This window comes from Aotus nancymaae, unplaced genomic scaffold, assembly GCF_030222135.1.
Source record: "Aotus nancymaae isolate 86718 unplaced genomic scaffold, 86718_ANA_hifiasm-v0.15.2.pri h1tg000028l, whole genome shotgun sequence".
Classification (NCBI taxonomy): Eukaryota; Metazoa; Chordata; class Mammalia; order Primates; family Aotidae; genus Aotus; species Aotus nancymaae.
Window position 1 is genome coordinate 17,239,768 of NW_026988441.1, and position 21,231 is coordinate 17,260,998.

General features: G+C 54.0%; 1 protein-coding gene across 1 annotated transcript; it reads right to left on the minus strand.

Moving 5' to 3' along the window:
* Positions 1-5,573: 5,573 nt before the first annotated feature.
* On the minus strand, positions 5,574-15,962 carry LRFN3 (leucine rich repeat and fibronectin type III domain containing 3). The gene is made up of 3 exons (XM_012437579.2): positions 14,794-15,962; positions 11,815-13,245; positions 5,574-8,159 (listed from the first exon to the last, which is right to left on the minus strand). The coding sequence occupies exons 2-3, from the start codon at positions 13,227-13,229 to the stop codon at positions 7,694-7,696; spliced, it is 1,881 nt and encodes a 626-aa protein (XP_012293002.1). The 5' UTR covers positions 13,230-13,245; positions 14,794-15,962; the 3' UTR covers positions 5,574-7,693.
* Positions 15,963-21,231: the final 5,269 nt, after the last annotated feature.

Below are 21,231 nucleotides of genomic sequence, written 5' to 3' on the forward strand. Positions count from 1 at the left end.
TAATTTTGTATTTTTAGTAGAGACGGGGTTTCTCCATGTTGCTCAGGCTGGTCTCGAACTCCCGACCTCAGGTGATCCACTGGAGTTGGCCTCCCAAAGTGCTGGGATTACAGGCATGAGCCACCACGCCCCCGTCCATTTTTTTTTTAATGGAATCTTGCTCTGTTGCCCAGGCTGGAGTGCAATGGCACAATCTCGGCTCGCTGCAACCTCCACCTCCCAGGTTCAAGTGATTCTCCTGCCTCAGCCTCCTAAGTAGCTGAGACTACAGGTGGGCACCACCATGCCCGGCTAATTTTTGTATTTTTAGTGGAGACGGGGTTTCACATGTTCGCCAGGCTGGTCTTGAACTCCTGACCTCAGGTGATCCGCCCGCCTCGGCCTCCCAAAGTGCTGGGATTATAGGCGTGAGCCACCCTGCCCAGCCGGAACCCACTTTCCTTCAATAGCTTCATCTGTCACTTGCTTGAGATCCTCCTTCACCACAAGCAGAGGACGTGGTTAGTGTTTCCTTCCAGCCTGAGGTGGGGAACAAACATATGTGCTAGAAACAGAGCTGGGGGAGAGGGATGGTGTGGGTAGGGCTGGTACACTAGAGGCTGAGGAGCTCAGACTGTCCCAGGAACCCTGGGGAGCCCTGTGGGCGTCTGTGCAGAGGCGGGTTTGGCTTTAGGAAGATCCTGGACCAGAGAAGAGACTGAGGCCAGGAGCCCGGTGCAAGGACCCAGATGGGTGAGGCCAGAGCTAGACCAGGATGGGCCCAGGGTGGGGGAGGGGGGCGGACATTCAGGAGGCTGAATGGGGGTTGCTCTCCCAGACAGGACCTAGGAGGAGGCGTGAGTCTGGGAGGAAGCTGAGGCGGTGCTGGATCCAATGGGTGTGAGGGCCCTGGGGGATGTCCACGAAGAGGGGTCTGGCGAGCTGAGGCAAGCCAGGTCTGGGCTTACTTAGGAGAGATGCTGAGGCTGAGGATGAAAATATGGAGGTGGTGGCTGGGCGGGGTGGCTCATGCCTGTAATTGTAGCACTTTCGGAGGCCGAGGTGGGTAGATCACCTGAGGTCAGGAATTCGAGACCAGCCTGGCCAACATGGGGAAACCCCATCTCTATTAAAAAGACAAAAATTAGCTGGGCATGGTGGCGCACGCCTGTGATCCCATGGGAGGCTGAGACAAGAATCACTTGAACCCAGGAGGTGGAGGTTGCAGTGAGCCGAGATGGTGCCATTGCACTCCAGCCTGGGTGACAGAGTGAGACTTCATCTGAAGAAAAAAAAAAAAGAAAGAAAAAAGAATATGGAGGTTGTCAACAGAGAAGAAAAACAGGTGTTGGGGTCAGTGTCTCTGAATGTGAGTAAAGAAGCAAGAAGGGGCTGGTTCCTAGCTCCCGGGCCACAGCATTTAAGGGAAAGCTGAAGAGGAAGTTCCTGAGGAACTGCCGTTTTACCCAGCGGGCTGGAGCGAGTGACGTGCGCCCCAGGGGGTCCATGGAGTTGAAGCCAGAACATACCCAGAAGAAAGTCCTTTGAAACCTCACATTTTATACTCGAAATTCTTGCCAATTTTGCATTCACCTCCATCAGTCTATCCATGTGAGTTTTCATATAAAAAGATTTTCAAGTACTTACCAGTGAGTGACATTCTGTAACCTACCCTTCTGCATCCCCCGCCACCCACGGTAAAAATTTGCAAGTGAAAATGAGGCTCTGGGTTCATCCTGTGGTTTTGGGGTCTCCCAGCCCCTCTCCTGCATTGGGATGTCTGTCACCCATGCTGGCCTCTCCTCCTCAGGGTCATTGACACCCCCAGCCCCTTCCACAGGCAGCCAAGTCCCCCATCTTCTGGTCACGTGCTCACAACCACTCTCCCTATGGTGGCCAGATGGATCTTTCTAAAGTGCAAACCTGACCCTGTCCCTTCACCTTATCACCCTCCACGGCCCACAGTGCCCTTCTCCCATGGTGCTCCAGCCACACCGAACTGTGACTCGTTCTTCCAGCGTGCAGTCCTCTCCCTTCCTCTCTTTTTTCTTTTCTATTTTTTTTTATTTTTGAGACGGAGTCTCACTCTGTCACCCAAGCTGGAGTGCAGTGGCGCAATCACGGCTCACTGCAGCCTCCGCCTCCTGGGTTCAGGGGATTCTCCTGCCTCAGCCTCCTGAGTAGCTGAGATTATAGGTTCCCACCACCACGTCTGGCTAATTCCTTGTATTTTTAGTAGAGATGATGGGTTTTCATCATGTTGGCCAGGCTGGTTTCGATCTCCTGACTTCAGGTCATCCACCCGCTTCCGCCTTCTAAAGTGCTGGGATTACTTACAGGCGTGAGCCACTGCACCGGGCCCTCTTGGCTTTTGTATCTATCCAATACTCTCTCCTGGGAAGGCCCTCTCTGCCTCAGGCTCTCTCCGTACATCCCTCAAGTGTTCACTCCTCCAGGCAGGACTGGCTACATAATTTGCAGGATGCAGTGCAAAATCAAAATGTGGGGCCCTTGTTCAAAAATCATTAACAATTTCAAAATGGTGACAGCAGGGCATTAAACCAAGCGTAGGGACCTTCTAAGTCTGGGTAGTGGTGTAACCCCATCAACATGCTGCCATAAAGCCAGCCCTGCCTCAGGAAATCTTGAACTGTCTCCCCAACTCCCATCCCAGGCTCAGTTAAAAACCTCTGATTGCTTCTTGGCCTTTTGGCTAAGATCAAGTGTAGTGCCCTCTAGCTCTGGGAGTCCCCTGGGCTTCTGTGAAAGCCCTAATCATTCTTGCCTGTTCTTTCCCCATCCCTGACCACTTTGGATGCCATTGTTTGGTGATTATCTATTTACTCCACTAGAACTAGAATTCTATTTTTGTTTTGAGATGGAGTCTCGCTTTGTCACCCAGGCTAGAGTACGGTTGCCCAATCTCAGCTCATTGCAACCCTCACTTCCCAGGTTCAAGTGATTCTTCTGCCTCAGCCTCCCAAGTAGCTGAGATTACAGGTGCACACCACTACACTCGGCTAATTTTTGTATTTTTAGTAGAGACGAGGTTTCACCATGTTGGCCAGGCTGGTCTCGAATACCTGACCTCAAGTGATCTGCCTGCCTCAGCCTCCCAAAATGTTGGGATTACAGGAGTGAGCTAACGTTCCCAGCCTTGAACTAGAACTCTGAGGGCAAGGACTAGGGCTGTGTTGGTCACCACAGTGTTCCCAGCGTCACTCCACACAGGTCAGGACAACATAAAGCACGGATACCTATCCTTGCTTCCGCGAGGTATGAGAGGGCACAGCCACCAGGGAGGAGCCAGTGGCAGGAGGCAGGCCCAGGTTCCACCCAGAACAGAAACATCCTTGGGAGCACCTGTTATCTGATTCTCTCACATATGTGCCCATCTAAAGAGCTGCAAAAGCATGGCGTTAGCCTCAGCCTCGCCGGAGATCACAGGTGTCCCCAGACACTCAGGGCCTGTATGAGAAGTAGCCACCCCAAGAAACAAAGGTTGGATCTGGCAGTACACAGACAGGGGAGAGTCCTGGTATTGGGGCTACAGTCACTTCAAGAAAATGCTCCAGCAGCCGGAGCTTTGGTCTAAAAGATCTGCGGGACCAAAGCCAGATGAGAAATGGACAGTAGAAACAGTCGTACTCCCTGAGCTCAGGAAATTGATGGACTTAACTGGGCAGTTGGACAAGCTAACTTTTTTTTTTGGTAGAGATGGGGTCTTCCTATGTTGCCTGGGAGGCCACAGCATTTCGGGGGAAGTTAAAGTTCCCAAGGAACTGCTGTTTTATCCAGAGGGCTGGGAAGAGTAAAGTGCACCTCGGGGGGGTCCGTGGAATTGAAGCCAGGCTGGTCTTGAACTCCTGGGCTTAAGCAATCCTCCCCGAGGGTGGCCTCTCAAAGCACTGGGATTATAGCTGTGAGCCACTGTGCCTGACTGACAAGCAAAATTTTAACTTTAAATCCTAGACACATGTGATTGTGTGTTTCTGCATGGGGGTGGGGTGGTCCAGGCACCCTGTGGGGGAACATGGAGGACTCGTGCTAGAGGGACCAGCCTGCTCGCCTCCCATCCACCCTGCTTCCATCCACCACCAGGTGTGTGGTGTCCCTTTTCCAGCCCTGCATTTCCCTTGTCCACATTCCCCTGACCACCCACGGCCTCTGCCCCTCAGTCTGCATCCACTGCATGCCTGCTACGTGAACCTGGAAAAGGCCCTGTGTCCCCATGCTATGCAGAAGTCAGTTTCCTCATCTAAGGGGTGGAGCCCTGGATATCAGAGCCCAGCGTCCCACAGCTCTTCTTCCCATCTCTCTGCAATATTGCTGGAGAACTGGGTAGCTGTACAGTAGGGCACACTGTCCTCTGCTGGGTAGGGGTCGGAGGCCTCTGGAAAGGTAGGCTCAAATCTCTCTTCAGCCACTTCAGGCCCCAGCTTGGTCCGGATCACCCTTCTGCTTGGACTACTGCAGCATCTCCTCCCCCCGGAGCTTCCTTGAGATCAGGGACTACTGTTCTCATTAGAACTCAAAACCCTTCAATGGGCCATGTACGGTGGCTCACGTTGCTGGTAATCCCAACACTTTGAGAGGCTGAGGCAGATGGATCACTTGAGGTCAGGAGTTCGAGATCAGCTTGGCCAACATGGTGAAACCCCATCTCTACTAAAAAAAACCCAAAAATTAGCCAGGCATGGTGGCAGGGGCCTGTAATCCCAGATACTCGGGAGGCTGAGGCACGAGAATCACTTGAACCCAGGAGGCGGAGGTTGCAGTGAGCCAAGATCGTGTCACTGCACTCCAGCCTGGGCAAAAGCAAGATGTTTCAATAAATAAATAAATAAATAAAAACCCCTTCAGCCGGGCGCGGTGGCTCACGCCTGTAATCCCAGCACTTTGGGAGGCTGAGGCAGGTGGATCATGAGGTCAGTTCAAGACTAGCCTGGCCAAGATGGTGAAACCCTGTCTCTACTAAAAATACAAAAATTAGCCAGGCGTGGTGGCAGTTGCCAGTAATCCCAGCTATTCAGGAGGCTGAGGCAGGAGAATAGCTTGAACTCGGGAGGCAGAGGTTGCAGTGAGCCAAGATCTCGCCATTGCACTCCAGCCTGGGTGACAAGAGCGAAACTTCACCTCAAAAACAAACAAAAAAAGGGTTTAGGAACAGTGCCCTCTGGCTCCCCCTCATGGCAGCAACTGGTAATTGTACCTGGCACTAGGACCCCAATATCCTCACTCCCTAGGTCCATTTTCTCTTTTTTTAGAGACAGTGTCACTCCGTGGCCCAGGCTGGAATGCAGTGCTGCAATTCTAGCTCACTGCAGACTCCAACTCCTGAGCTCAAGTGATCCTCCCACCTTAGTCTCCCAAGTAGTTGGGACCACAGGCTTGACCCAGCATGCCCCGCTCCTAGACCCCTTTCCCCAAGACTCATGCTCTCACTCTTCTTGATGACCTCTCGTGACTTCAGCTGCCCAAGGGTAACAAACAACAAGAAGGGTCTCATGATGCTGCTGGGGACTTGGGGAGTTGGGGGTGGTCAGATCAGGTCCCCCAGGACTCAGGCTGGTCCCATGACGCATGGCGTACGGCGTACCAAGTTCAAGGCCTAGATTCCCCAGAAAAGCTGCGGCATAGGAGTTCAAGACCAGTCTGACAACACAGTGGGCTCTGTCATCCCATGAGGTCACGGTCATGTGCCCCAGGTCATGAGAAGGGCCAGTTCAGTCTAGGGCTGTCTTCACCATGGCCTCACACCAGTGTCCCTCCAGAAGGTGATAGGACCCAGGTTCCTCCACACTCCTGCCTATGGGGACATCAGTAGCCCTGAGTTCGGGGGGTGCTATTCCTCTCACTGCCAACCCCATTCCTGGATCTCCAAGGAGGCTCAACATCTTTTAGGCCAGGGTTTGGTTCTACAAACCTCCAGGCGTGGTGTCCCGAGGGGCCTAGGGCAGCCCAAGACAGAGTAAGCACCCGTCCTGCAGAGACATGGGGCCGAAAGTTCCAGATCAACACAGACTCCAGGCCCACAGGATCACAGGGGCTGCACCCGCTAGCTCCACTTTCTTATCCCCTCCTCTCAAATCAGCTGAATCTGCCATCTGCCCTAACCGACTCCCTAACACTGCTCTCCCGGGGCGTCACCATAGCCTTTATTTATATCATTGAACACAAGAGTCTCTTGGGTCTGAATTGCTTGGTCTTCTTCCCCCTGCTCCTCTGCCTGCTCTTCCTGTTTAATCTTTGTTAGGTTTTTCTTTGCGTCACCCTTAAATATGGAAAGTCCCTAGCCAGGGGCAGTGACTCACGTCTGTAATCCAGCGATTCAGGAGGCTGAAGCCGGAAGATCACCGAAGGCCAGTTTGGGATCAGCCTGGGCAATATAGCCAGACCCCATCTTTAAAAAAAAAAAGGAAAAACAAAGGTCCCATGGTGGGGACTTGGAACCACCCCCCACAAAAAGCCATCTTAATCCAGCAGCCTCAGTTCCCATCTCTGCTGACAAAGCCCTCATTCTGTTCCTAGCTTCAGCCTCAGACCAGGGGTCCTGCAACCTCCTGGATGCCACACCCTGGACAGACTCAGGGCCCCCTACATCCACCAAGTTCCCCACTGGCCATATCATCTTTCCCAAACCTGCTCCTCCTCCCTGGTCCTGTATCAGGGCTGCCCCCACCATCTCCCAGCCCTACTCCATGGCCCCTCAGCTTCCTGCAGCTTCTGGAGTGTCTCTATCAACCCACTCCCTTTTCTTGTCCCCCAGTCCTGCCCTGGTTCAACTTCGTCCTCACCCACCCAGGTCCCTGCCCGGCTTCCCCTGGGTCTCCCAGCTTCAGTCTTCCCCTCAGGTCCACCCTCCTTATAGCACTAGAAGGATCTTCCTAAAGCCCCAACCTGACCCCATCCCTCTCTTGCATACAATCCTCCATGGCTCCCCAGTACCATCAGGCCACAGTCTGAACTCCTCAGCCTGGAGGTTCTAGACCCTGTTCAGCCCTCCTGCCTCGCCTCTACCATACCACCCCCAGTGCCCGGGGCACACCACCACCTTGCTTGTGCTGTGCCCTCTGCCTGGAAGAGCTTTCCTTCTGCTCTTTGCCCAGTGATCTCCTTCAGATGTCATTCTCAGATCACATGTGTCCTCCTCCAGGAAGCCCTCCCTGACCACACCTGGGGCTGAGCAGGGTACCTCTTCTGGACTATCACAATCCCCAAGGCCTCCCTCATCCCCATATCCCTGGTCACTCTTCGCTATCACTGTCTGGGGACATGTCTGTCCCCTGTGAGACGTTAGGCCCCTGTGGGCAGGGCTCAGGGCTGTCTGGGTCACCACAGCATCCTCCCACCCAGGGCATGCCTAGAGCGGACACGAAGGGAACATCTATTGTCTGAATGGATCGCTATCCTCAGCCTCCTCCAGGGTCCTCAGACTGAACTTGGAGTGGGGTCTCTCCCCAAAGGAGGCATTCCCCAGCACCAGACCCCTGCCCCGCCCCACAACCCCCACAGACAGAGACGAGGGCAAGGGTCTAGGCCCAAGCTTAGAAAAATAGGACTTTCTTGTTGTGCCCTGGTGTCCCCGACACCCTCCCCATCAGAGTTTTAAAAACCATGAGCAATTTGGTGAGTCTGAGGCCAGGTCCCACAGGGTGTCCGGGTCCTGCTGTCCGTGGGGCCAGAGGAGCCTTAGATGGGGGGGGGCACCTGGCTAGGGTCCCACAGGTTCATGGCCTGGCCCCCAGGGCTCGCAGTCCAGCTGGACCACGGTGTGGGCCCTGGGCGCCGTGGGCTCCGGGGCAGGCAGGGCGGGCGTGGGGCCCAGGGCGCCGTTGGTCTGGGAGCAAACGCTGCTGACGGGTGCAGGAGTCTTGGCCTTGCCGGGTGGCTGGCCGCCATGCACCTTGTAGCGCATCAGCAGCACGAAGATGAAGACCAGTACGGAGGCCACGATGACGCCGCCCAGAGCGATGATCATCGTGCCGCCCAGGAAGGGAGCGTGAGGCGCTCCGCACGGCCGCAACGCGGGCTCGGTGGAGAAGCGGGAGCAGCCCACGGGCCGTGTGGCCGTGAGCCCCGTGGCGCTGTCCTCGTACACGGCGAGCACGCACAGATCGTAGGTCCGGCCCGACGCCAGGTCCGTCAGCAGGAATGAGCTGCTGTCCGCCGGGATCATCCTACAGGGCAGGCAGGTGGGGGTTAGAGCTCAGGCTGCCCAGCCCCCACCCTGGGCTTCCCCCATCAAACTCCCTGCAGGGCTAGATTTGGCACAGGTCCGCTGCCTCATTTCATTCTATCCAGTGAGCTCCCTCTCACCACCATCCCAATTCCCTTTGGTCTGACACTCCATTCAGCCACCCGACTGCTATCCCTCCAGTCTGCTGGCCAATGTAACGTCCTCATAGCCTGCTGCCCAATTTCACTCTAGTCCCACCACCCAGTTTCTCTAATAGCTCACCACGTGAGTTCTTCCAATCCATCCTGTTTCTTTTCCTTCTTTCAGTTTTCTTAGAGACAGGGTCTTGCTCTGTTGCTCAGGCTGGAGTGCAGTGGCATGATCACAGCTCACTGCAGCCTCCAACTCCTGGGCTTAGGCCATCCTCCTACCTCAGCCTCCCAAGTAGCTGGAACTACAGGTGTGCATGCTCAGTTAATTTTAAATTTTTTTTTGTAGAGACGGGGGCTTGCTATATTGCCCAGGCTGGTCTCGAACTCCTGGCCTCAAGGCAGTCCAGCCTCCCACCTTGGCCTCCTTAAGGGTTGAGAATACAGGCATGAGCCACCTCAACAGGCTGCTGTTTCATTTTATACCCAACTGTGCAATTTTCCTTTTGCACTGAGCACCCAATTTCCCTCCAGCCTGCAGCCCAGCTCCGCTCTAGCCTCCCTGCCCAATTTTGCCCCAATCCTCTGGCTGATTTTAATCTGGCCCCTCTGCCAGTCATCTCTCCAGTTCACCACCCAGTTCTGGTCTAACCCTGTCCAATTTCCCTCTAACTTAATCCTTTTGTCTTCTATCCGCCCCCTGCATCCAATTTCCCTCACATTTTACCTCCCAATCTCCCCCAGACCCTTGCCAATTTCCCTCTGGTTCCCTTATTTCCTGCAGCCTATGCCAAATTTCCCTCTTCCAGCTGCCTGATTTTCCTCTAGTGTACAGCTAGGATTCTCTCCAATCGAACCACCTGATCTCCCTGGACCCCTGTTGCCCGATTTCCTTGTAACCTACCAGTAATGTCCCTCTAGCCCTATTGCCTTATTATTATGGCTGTATCGGTAGCCTGTTTTCCAGTGAGTCCTGTCATCCGATTCCCTTTTCATTAAACTCATGTGCCTCCGTCACCACTGCTTTCTTTTCCTCCCTGTTGCCTTCTTTCTTTCCGGCTCTGTCACCTGCTTCTCTGTGACCTCTGTTGGCCGGTTTCTATTTATCTCTTTCTTTCTTGTTTCCTTTTAATCCTTACCACCCAATTTCACTATAGTTTCTTTTGTAGTTGGGCACCCTGTTGGAGAGTTGACTTGGTTTTTTTTTTTTTTTTTTTTTTTTTGAGACAGAGTTTTACTCTTCTTACCCAGTCTGGAGTGCAATGGTGTGATCTCGGCTCACTGCAACTTCCACTCCCGGGTTCAAGCGATTCTCCTGCCTCAGCCTCCAGAGTAGCTGGGATTACAAGCATGTGCCACTAGGCACAGCTAACTCTGTATTTTTAGTACAGACAGAGTTTCCCCATGTTTGTCAGGCTGGTCTCGAACTCCCGACCTCAGGTGAGCTGCCCGCCTTGGCCTCCCAAAGTGCTGGGATTACAGGTGTGAGCCACCGCAACAGGCCGACTTGTTTTATCACCTATTTCATTCCTAGGCTACCCTAATGAGAGGTACAAGGAACTCTGGCTGCCTAGGGCAGGGAGACTGTATAGGGAAGCATTCATCCCATTCCCCACCCAGCAAGGTGGCCAGGTCTTCCGTGAAATCTTCTGAGTCGTGTTTGAGAAAGGGAGTAGAATGAGCTCGGTGGGTTGCCCGGACTGAAATGGAAATCAAGTGGTCTTTTCTTGAGGTGATGGCCCCAAGGGAAGGAAAGGACATCCAGGTACTGGGTTCCCACGGCACAGACCTTAGTCCTGGAGAGGTCCAGTCTTTTTTATTATTATTATTATTATTATTTTTAAAGATGGGGTTTCACCATGATGGCCAGGCTGGTCTTGAACTCCTGACCTCAGGTGATCCACCCACCTCGGCCTCCCAAAGTGCTAGGATTACAGGCGTGAGCCACTGCACCCGGCCGAGGTCCAGTCTTTACAGCCAGGTCTTGGGACCGCACCCTTAGCCCAGCCTGGCCGTGATGACGGACTCATTCACCGCCACAGTCTATCCTTGCAAGGGTGGACTTTGGCAAGGGGTATCGACAGCACCTGGGTCAGCAGCCGCCACTGCTGAACACGTGGTAACAGCAGATGTGCCGAGTGCTCTCCAGCTTGGGGGACAAGTTGGACTGAGCCACCTCTTGGAGAGTGTAAACCCCAGGTTCTGTGTTTGCAACAACAGAAGAGAGAAGGGAACCCCCACCCCAAGTGTGGCAAACTGGATATTTCTGTTTACCTGGCAAAAGGAACTTGAACTAGGTTTGATTTGATTTAGAAAATAAAAAATCTGCACCGGCTGTGATGGCTCATGCTTGTAATCCCAGCACTTTGGGAGGCTGAGGCAGGTGGATCACTTGAGGTCAGGACTTTGAGATCACCCTGGCCAACATGGTGAAATCCCGTCTCTGCTAAAAATACAAAAATTAGCTGAGCCTGGTAGCAGGTGCCTGTAATCCTAGCTACTCAAGAGGCTGAGGCAGGAGAATCACTTGAACCCGAGAGGTGGAGGTTGCAGTGAGCTGAGATCGCACCACTGCATTCCAGCCTGGGTGACAGAGCGAGACCCCTTCTCAAAGAAAAAAAAAAAAAAAAAAAAAAAAGCAAACATTAGCTGTGCGTGGTGGCGGGCGCCTGTAATCCCAGCTTCTCGAGAGGCTGAGGCAGGAGAATCACTTGAACCCAGGAAGTGGAGGTTATAGTGAGCTCAGATTGTGCCACTGCACTCCAGCCTGGATGACAAAGTAAGACCCTATCTGAAAAAAAATCTGGATGTCACCATATTAGAACTCGAAATGTGGACTGGTTCATACACACACACCGGAAGCCCCGTCTCTATCTACCCTCTTCCCTGCAATTTTCCTTCTAACCTCTGGCCTGATTTCTTTTCTAACAGGGCTGCTTATTTCATTTTTTCCGGGCTCCCTGTGCTTTCCCGTTTGATCTCCTTTTCTTCCTGCAGCCGGGCTAGTAACTGGAAAACCTGGAGTTTCTCCCTTTATCTTTACAACTTAAATTTATTTTTATCCCCTTATCTCCCCCACCCGCCCTTGCCCATTAGCATTTTGCTCTTCTGGCCTGATTACTTTCTACTCCTGCCACCTGCTTTCCTTTTTCTGTCCGCCACTACTATTTATTCTTGCTGCCTAATTTCTTTTTACTCATGCAGCCTGATTTCTTTTATCGTTATTGCTTGATCTTTTTTAGCCCTGTAGCCTGATTTATGTTAACATTTGCTGTCTCATTTACTTGGTCCTTCCTGTTTGACTTCTTTTTATCACTGCTGTCAGATTTCATTGACCCGTTCTGCCTGATTCTTGTTATCCTCACTGTCTGATTTCTTTTGGAAACTTCCAGTATAATTTCTCATGATATCTTCCAGTATCATTGGTGTGGGGTATTCATAGGTGTGCCCCACCCTCCTCTTGCCTCACTCCCCCACCCAAGCTACCCCAGTGTCCGGACCCTGCACCTGTAGACGAGGATGTCATCAGCTGAGCTGTTGTACTGGATCTGGTACATGCGGATGCCTGGGATAGGCCGCTGATCAGGCCACTGGACGAGAGCAGCTGTGGCCCCGTGCTCAGTCACCTGGACACCACGGTCGGTAGGGGGCCCCGTGTCGGCTGCCTTGGCAGAGGCAGAGGCGGCGGAGGGCGGGGTGAGAGCATCAGGATCCCCGTCCCGCGGGGGGTCACAGCTGGTGCTGTTGGCTAGCTGGGGAGGCGGCGGGGGACCCACGGTCAGCTCCACAGCAGCTGTGGCTTCGCCAGCTGCATTGGCTGCGATGCAGGTGAAGATGCCCCCATCCCCCGGCTCGGTGACCAGCAGCTCCAGCGTCCCATTGGGGAAGGCACGGGCACGGCTCGAGTTGCCCAGCAGCCGGCCCTGGGGTGACACCCAGCGCACACGGGGCTCCGGGTCCCCCACTGCCCGGCAGCGCAGGGCAGCTGGCCGACCTGCAGGCACCGCCAGGGGCGGTGAGCGGTGAGTCACCACTGGAGGCTCACATACAAACTCCTCCTCGCCCACTGCCCAGAAGTAGCGGCCGCCCAGAGCGGGTGGGGAGGCGCAGGCCTCAAGGTCATCCTCCCGTGCCAGGCGACGCAGCCACACCAGCTCGCAGTTGCAGTGCAGCGGGTTCCCGCCAAAGGCCAGCACCAGGGCGGAGGCGGGCGAGCCCCGGGGCCTGGCGAGCAGGGGCAGGCGGGAGAAGAGCGGGTCAGGCGGGATGGTGGTCAGGCGGTTGGAGGTCATATCCAGCCGGGCCAGCTTGTGCAGGCGGGAAAAGGCGCCGGCGGGCACGGATGCCAGCAGGTTGTGGTCGAGGCCCAACGTGTTGACGTTGCCCAGGCGGCCCAGGGCCTCCCAGGGCAGCTGCTCGAGGTTGTTGTAGGAGAGGTCAAGGTCCTCCAGCGTCTCGGAACAGTCATCCAGGGCGCCGGCCGCCAGCGCTGCCAGCTGGTTGTTGCTGAGGATGAGGTGGCGCAAGTTGACCAGGCCACGCAGCTGGCCCTCGCCCAGTGAGGTCAGCCGGTTCCCATCCAGGTGCAGGGCACGCAGGGCCCGCAGGTCGGCGAAGGCGCCGGCGGCCACGTGGCGGATGGTGTTCCGGGACAGGCTCAGATGCAGCAGGCCAGTCATGTTGGCCAGGTCGCGGCGGCGCACGGCAGCGATGAAGTTGTCTGCCAGCCTCAGCTCGGCTGCCCGACGGTCCAGTGAGGGTGGCACGAACAGAAGACCCGCCCCTGGGCACAGCACGCTTAGGGGCAGCGACTGTGTCTGGCAGCGGCAGCGGCGGGGACACGGGCTGGGTGTGGCTGGCTGGGGTGGAGACGAGGCAGGGGCCAGCGGCAGCAGGCACAGGAGCAATGGGAGGATGGCCATCGCGGGCAGGGGCGGCCTGTGGGGAAGAAGGGAGAAGAGGGTTCCACAGGAGCTGGGGATGGTCTGAGACCAGGAGAGAAGGTCACAGTGGATTGAGGGCAGAAGGGCTGGTCAAAGACCATCATATGTGACCAAAAGCCAGAGGAAGGCCAGGCGAGGTGGCACATAGCTGTAATCCCAGCATCTGGGGAGGCTGAGGCAGGAGGATGGCTTGAGGCCAGGAGTTCAAGACCAGCCTGAGCAACGAAGTGAGACTGTGTATCTATTATACAAAAAATTTTTAAAATTAGCTGGGCATGGTGGCACCCACCTGTGGTCCTAGCTACGTGGGACGCTGAGGTGGGAGGATCAATTTGAGCCCAAGAGTTTGAGGCTGCAGTGAGCTATGATTGCGCCACCACATTCCAGCCTGGGCAACAGAGCGAGACTCTGTTTCTCCAAAAGAAAAAAGAAAAGAAATCATCAGAGAAATGACAGTTGATCTGGGTGGGTGGCAGGTATACCAGAGGGCTTTAGACGTGGTCAGAGACGCCCAAAGCTGGCCATGGGGAGACAGCACAGCCAGGGTGGCAAGAATGATTAGAAGTGGTCAGACGTGAGCAGAGACGAGAAGCGGTTAGAGATGGTCAGGAAGACGAGCGGTGGACAAAGAGAAGGGAGGGGTGTGGGGTGGGCTCAGATCTGGGGGAGATGACCACGTCAGAGAGACGTGGTCAGAAATGGCCCAAAGCCAGCAAGATGGTCAGAGAGAAGGAAAAGGACAGACAGTGGGAGCCCAGGACAGCTGCTCAGGAGGATGGTACGGCGAGAGGTCATCAGAGAGAGGAAGGGCAGCCAGAGCTGTTCCAGATGAGCAGAGGGCATCAGCTAGCGTGAGAGAGAGAGGAGAGGTGGCCAGAGATGGTCAGAGGGTTGCAGCCTGGGAGTTAGGGTCGGGTGGGAGGAGGGCAAGAGCAGTGGGAGAGATGGCCAGAGAGAAGGGAAAGGTGACCAGAGGCGGCCGGAGAGGAGTGGTGGACAGCAATGTCAAAGACGGATGGAGATGGTCACAGACCCAGGCTTAGATTCAGGGGTGGACAAAGGGCAAGAGAGCTGGTGAATGATGATTAGAGAGAGGCACAGTGGACAGAGATGTCAGTGATGGTCACTGAGAAGCAGCAGGCAGAGGTGGCTGGAGAGAGGACCTGTGGACAGGGGTGTCACAAAGATGATGATGAGAGAGAAAAGGGGAACAGAGATGGCCATTGAGAGGACAGGTGGAGAAACGGGACCAGAGAGGAGTGGTGGAGATGGTCGGACAGGACAGTGTGAGGTTGTAAGGGTTGTGGGGGTCAGAGACCTGGAGGTCCCATGAACTGGGGCAGGAGAGGTGAGTCAGAGAGGGGCAGGGCTGGCCAGTGTCCAGAGAGTGTTTGGGGCAGAGCAGGAGCTGAAGGTGGAGCCATGGGAGAATGTCTTTTTTTCTGGAGAAACCCCAAGAGTGCCAAAGGGTACCTGGTACAGTGACCCGCAGCCACAGAGCTCCTCCCAACCCCTCCCCACCTTGAGGTTTCAGCAGCCTTACCTGAGCTGGAAGTTGCCCCAGAGAGCAGAGTTCTAGCTCCAGGGGAGTCAGAGGTCAGGGCTCTGGAGGGAGCATCTAGTTACGCCTTTCCTGTCCCCAAGGCTTCTGTAGAGGGACTGTGTCCTGACTCGGCTCAAATCTGTGGCAACGGAGTCTCCAGACCTTAATACTTGGGGTTCCAGACCCCTAAATATTGGGCCTCTAGGGTCCAGTTTTAAGGGTCCAGTTTGGGTTGTTCAGGGTCAGGGTCTTCCAGCTCCAGTGCTGGGATGCTAAGCAGCCAAACGTGGGGTTTAGGGTCTGAGATCCGATCCTGGGGTTCTGCATTCAGATATGGGGGTGCTGAGTCAAGATTGGGAGCTCTCAAGCCCCAGATTTCACCATTCAGGTCTGCAGCAAAGACTGTGGGCCCAAACTCGGGTTCAGGCCCCTTGGAATCCCACGGTCCAGATCTTGGAATTTGAGGCCTGAATCCCAGGGTTCAGGTCCCCAAGAGTGGGTTCCAGGGTACAGTATTGGAAATCCAGTCCCAGATTTCAAAGTCCCAGGCGCAGAATTCAGAGTTCAGCTCTAGGCTTGAGGTTTTAGATGTCAAATCTTGGGGTTCTGCTCCAAATATTGGAATCGGTGTTCCAAATTGTAGGGTTCTGGCTCCAAATCTTGGGGTCCCAGTAACCGATGTTGAGATTCCAGCCCCATATGTTGGGGTTCAGGCTCCAGGTCTTGGGGTTCCACGGCAGGATCTCGGGGTGCCGGTCCCAGATCAGGGTTCCAGGCTCGCGTTTCCGGATCTCCCGGTTCAATCTCGGGGTGCAGGCCCCCGAGGTGGAGGTTAGAGAGCCGGGTCTGGGGTGGCGGCGTCCCGGCTGGCTTCCCGGGCTGCGGCGGAGGCTGGCTGGGAGGGAGGGTACGGGCTGCAGTGGGGATGGGGGCGACCGGGCAGCCCCAGGGCCGGGTGGGGCGAGGCCTGGGCGCGGAGGGACGGACAGACAGACAGGGACACGCGGGATGGGGGAGCCGCAGCGCAGGCGGGGCCGCAGGGGGGAGGGGCCGCGCTCAGAGACCCCTCCCCCGCCGGGGCCGGGGCGGGGGCCGGGCAGGCGGGCCGGGTCCGGGCGCTCCCGCGGCCTCCTCGCCGGGAACCCAGGGCCGAGCGCGCACCCGCGCTTAAAGGCGCAGGCTCCGCGCGCACCCGCGCTTAAAGGCGTAGGCACCCGCCCCTTCTCTCAAAGGCGCGCCCCGGCCCCACCTCCCATGGATTCGCCCTGGAGCTGCTGGGAACGAGAATCCCTGGATACAGAGAGACTGAGACAGAGACACAGAGAACAGGGATACAGAGAGGCAGACAAAAAGATGGACAGGCTTAGATTGATGTGCAGAGAGGAGTAGAATGGAAAGAGGCAGAGAGAGAGATTGAAACAGATGGAAACACACACATATTCGAGAGATGGACAGGCACAGGGACAGCGAGACACACAGAGAGTTGGAGAGACCAGAGATAAGGACAAGTCAGAGAAAAACAGAAACAGAGCTAGAAACCTGCGTGCGCGCGCGCACACACACACTCTCTAAGACGCAGCACCTGGGCTGTGAGAATGGATGTGTGTGTATGTGCATTCAGTAACCATTCATAGCCTTGAGTGTAGCGCTTCATTCCAGAGCCACCGGCCCCCAAACCTGTCTCTTTCTGCTCCCCTATCTCAGCACCACCTCCCTGGAATGTCCTTTCCATCGGTGGAGTTTCCTTCCCTGGCCATGCCCAGCAACAGGCTTGATCTTTGAGACCAGAGGGGCTCCTTTCCAAGGCTTCTTTCTCTGGCTGCAAGGGGGAAAACTCCTGCGATCTGGGATTAGGGATAGACCTCAAGACACACTGACAGCCGGGCGCAGTGGCTCACGCCTGTAATCCCAGCTTCTTGGGAGGCCCAGGTGGGCGGATCACTTGAGGTCAGGTATTCGAGACCAGCCTGGCCAAGACGGAGAAACCCCATCTCTACTAAAAATACAAAAATTAGCCAGATGTGGTGGCAGCTACAGTAATTCCAGCCACTCAGGAAGCTGAGGCAAGAGAATCTCTCAAACCTGGGAGGCGGAGATTATGGTGATCCGAGATCGCACCATTGCACTTCAGCCTAGGGGACAGAGCAAGATTCTGTCTCTAAATAAATAAATAAGTAAAATTACCTGGGGGGGCGGGGTGGTACACACCTGTAATCCCAGCTATTCGGGAGCCTGAGGCAAAAGAATTGCTTGAACCTGAGAGGCTCAGGTTGCAGTGAGCTGAGATCCTGCCACTGCATTCCAGCCTGGGCAACAGAGTGAGACTCTGTTGCAAAACTAAAAAAATAAAGAAAAGAAAACGAAAAGCCTGGGTGCTGTGGCTCACGCCTGTAATCCCAGCACTTTGGGAGGCTAAAGTGGGTGGATCATGAGGTCAGGAATTTAAGACCAGCCTGGCCAATATGGTGAAACCTTGTCTGTACTAAGAATACAAAAAAAAAAAAAAAAAAAAAAAAAGGAAAAAAGATACATTGACTAAATATGCTAGGGAGGGGGGAGAAGATAGGAAATGGAGTAGAGACGGGGGCTGGCCAGACTGACCCAGAGAACTGTGTCTACTGTCTTTCCCTCCCCTCCCCATTCAGGTCCACCACCCCACAGAAGACTCTGGATGTAACTGTGGCAACACTGGACTCTGCAGGAATGGAGTCTGCCTGTCCTGACGCTTGGAGAGAACAGGGGAGGGAAGGCTGGGTTTGGGTCCCAGGCTCTCCTGGCAGATATGTCACAGGAAGTGGGATGTGAGTGACCATCTCCAAGCCTGGCCTCGGAACTTGGTTATAGAAATGTGGGGGATGTGATCTTTCAGGAGCCCTGGTCCAAAGGGGACAGGGCCTTGGCCTGGGTAGTCTGAAGGTGGCATGGCCCTGCTCTGGGGAAACTGGGTGGTCCTGGAAGCCACCCCCAGGATCCCCCATCTGAGTGGAGGAGTAAAGTGACCTTGGGAGGGGGTTATAGGTCCTTCTACCCTGGCATCCCTAGCTCTGCTGAACGTTTCAGAATAGACTGTTGGCTCCTTCCACTTATATACTGAGAAATTGCAGCTAAAATTAACTCAGCCCCAGGGCCCGCCTTTCCAGATCATTAGCAAAGTTCATCAGTGCTCCTGGCCGAGTACAGTGGCTACTGGTCACTCAGACACTCAGGAAAAGGATGCAGAAGCTTCAGGGCTGCTACAGAAGTGGTGGAGACAGAGGGAAAGATGTGGATTCCATCCCAAGGACAGGACTGGGATTAGAATTCACTGGAACCGGCCGGGCTCAATGGCTCATGCCTGTAAACCCAGCACTTTGGGAGGCAGAGGCGGGCAGATCACCTGAGGTCAGGAGTTCAAGACCAGCCTGGCTAACATGGTGAAACCCCATTTCTACTTAAAAAAAAAAAAAAAATTAGCTGAGCGAGGTGGTGGGCACATGTAATCTCAGCTACTTGGGAGACTAAGGCAGGACAATTGCTTGAGCCTGGGAGGCAGAGGTTGTAGTGAGCTGAGATCGCAACATTGCACTCCAGCTCAAGCAACAAGAGTGAAACTGTCTCAAAAAAAAAAAAAAAAAAAAAAAATCCCCCAGTGGAACCAGTTGATGTTGGGGGTGATCCCAGGAAACAAGGGCAAGGGAGAGGGAAGAAGGAAATGGAGACAGACGCTAATAGGCTAACAGGGGATGCGTTGACGAGGAACAGGTCACTTCCCTGGGCAACTGGGGCTCAATTGTGCTGCTGAACTTCAAGGAATCTTCTAGAACACATTAGAATTGTTCCCCTACTCTCCCAGCAAGTTCAGAGAGATGAAGGCATTTATCCACCAATTCTCACCCGCCTTGGGGGATGGTTATCTCTGTGGGAGGAGGCAGTGGTACTGAGAACCATCTGGGGGTTTTTTGTTTGTTTTTTGAGACAGGGTCTGGCTCTGTAGCCCAGGTGGGAGTGCAGTCGTGCGATCACAGCTCACTGCAGCCTCGACCTCCTAGGCTCAAGCAGTTCTCCTGCCTCAGCCTCCTGAGTAGCTGGGACCACAGATGTGTGCCACCATCCACCATGCCTGGCTAATTTTTTGACGTTTTTGTAGAGATGAGGTCTCCCTATGTTGCCCAGGACGCTGGTCTCAAACTCCTGGGCTCAAGTGATCCTCCCGCCTTGGCCTCCCAAAGCACTGGGATTACAGATGTGAGCCACCACACCTGGGTGAGAGCCATCTGAGATCTGAGGTAGAAAAGCAGAGAGGAGCTCAGCATGGTGGCTCATGTCTGTAATCCCAGCATTTTGGGAGGCCGAGGCAGGTGGATCACTTGAGGTCAGAAGTTCAAGACCAGCCTGGCTAGCATGGTGAAACCCTGTCTCTACTAAAAAATACAAAAATTAGCCAGGTGTGGTGGCAGGCACCTGTAATCCCAGCTGCTTGGGAGGCTGAGGCAGGAGAATCACTTGAACCCAGGAGACAGAGGTTATAGTGAGATGAGATTGAACTACTGCACTCCAGCCTGGGTGGCAGAGTGAAACTCTGTCAAAAAAAAAAAGAAGAAAGAAAGAAAGAAACAAGGAAGGAAGGAAGGAAATGAAGGAAGGAAGGAAGGAAACGAAGGAAAGAAGGAAGGAAGGAAGAAAGGAAGGAAGAAAGGCAAGCAGACAGGGATGGCTTGCAGGAGCCAGACCAGGTGTCCTTGCAGTGCAGCCCATCAGGATCAGCTGGGGACAACAAAGATCTCCAGGTCTCAACCTCAGAGTTTCTGGTTCCGTGGGTCTGAGGTGGGACTCGAACATTTGTACTTTTAACAAGTACCCAGGTGATGCTAATGTGACTGTTTCAAAGACCACACTTTTTTTTTTTTTTTTTTTTCCAACAGGGTCTTGCTTTGTCACCCAGGCTGGAGTACACTGGTGCAATCATACATAACTTACTGCAACCTCAAATTCCTGGGCTCAAGCAATCTTCCCACCTCAGCCTCCAGAGTAGTTGGGACTATAGTCATGTGGCACCACACCCAGCTAATTTTTAAGTTTTTGTGTAGAGACAGGGGGTCTCGATATGGTGCCCAGGTTGGTCTTGAACTCCTGGCCTCAGGTGATCCTCCCCGCCCCCCGGCCTCCCAAAGTGTTGGGATTAAAGGCGTGAGCCACTACACAGTCAGGGAGCACATTTTGAGAATAGCTGGGCTAAACCAAGGCTATCTGGATGCACACGGAACTGTCTGCCACAACAGCTATGCTAAAGCTTGGTGGGTTGAGGGGATGTAGCACCCCAGATGTGTGCCGAAGAGACCAACATATTTAGAGACATAAAGAGGATTTCAATCTATAAGGGATTTAAACAATGCAACAAGCAAAAAACAACCCCATTTTATTATTTATTTTATTTTTTTGAGACAGAGTCTTATTTTGTGGCCCAGGCCTCTGCCTCCCCGGTTCAAGCGATTCTCCTCCCTCAGCCTCCCAAGTAGCTGGGATAACAGGCGCCTACCACTGTGGCTGTCTAATTTTTGTATTTTTAGTAGAGATGGGGTTTTGCCATGTTAGCCAGGCTGGTCTCGAACTCCTGAATTCAGATGATCCAGCTGCCTTGGCCTCCCAAAGTGCTGGGATTACAGGTGTGAGCCACTGCACCCAGTCCAAAAGACCCCGTTTTAAAAAGGACATGAACAGATAACTTGAGTGTCTCAAAAGACATCCAAATAGCCAAGAAATTTATTTTTAAAACTCTCAGTATCACAAATCATCAGAGAAATGCAGATCAAAACCACAATGAGATACCAATCTCAGGCCAGTCAGAATGGCTATTATTAAAAAGTCAAATTAACAGATGCTGGCAAGACTTCAGAGAAAAGGGAATACTTATACACTGTTGGTGGAAATGTAAATTGGTTTTCAGCCATTGTGGAAAGCATTTTGGACATTTCTCAAAGAACTTAAAACAGAGGGGCCAGGCGCGGTGGCTCACGCCTGTAATTCGAGCACTTTGGGAGGCCGAGGCAGGTGGATCACGAGGTCAAGAGATCGAGACCATCCTGGTCAACATGGTGAAACCCCGTCTCTACTAAAAATACAAAAAATATTAGCTGGGCATGGTGGCACGTGCCTGTAATCCCAGCTACTCAGGAGGCTGAGGCGGGAGAATTGCCTGAACTCAGGAGGCGGAGGTTGCGGTGAGCCGAGATCGCGCCATTGCACTCCAGCCTGGGTAACAAGGGCAAAACTCCATCTCCAAAAATAAAAAAAAAAAATGAAAACTTAAAACAGAACTACCATTCAACCCAGCAATCCCATTACTGGGTATATACCCAAAGGAAAGTAAATCATTCTACAAAAATACACATGCACATGTATGTTTATCACAGCACTATTCACAATAGCAAAGACATGGAATCGACCCAGGTGCCCATCCAT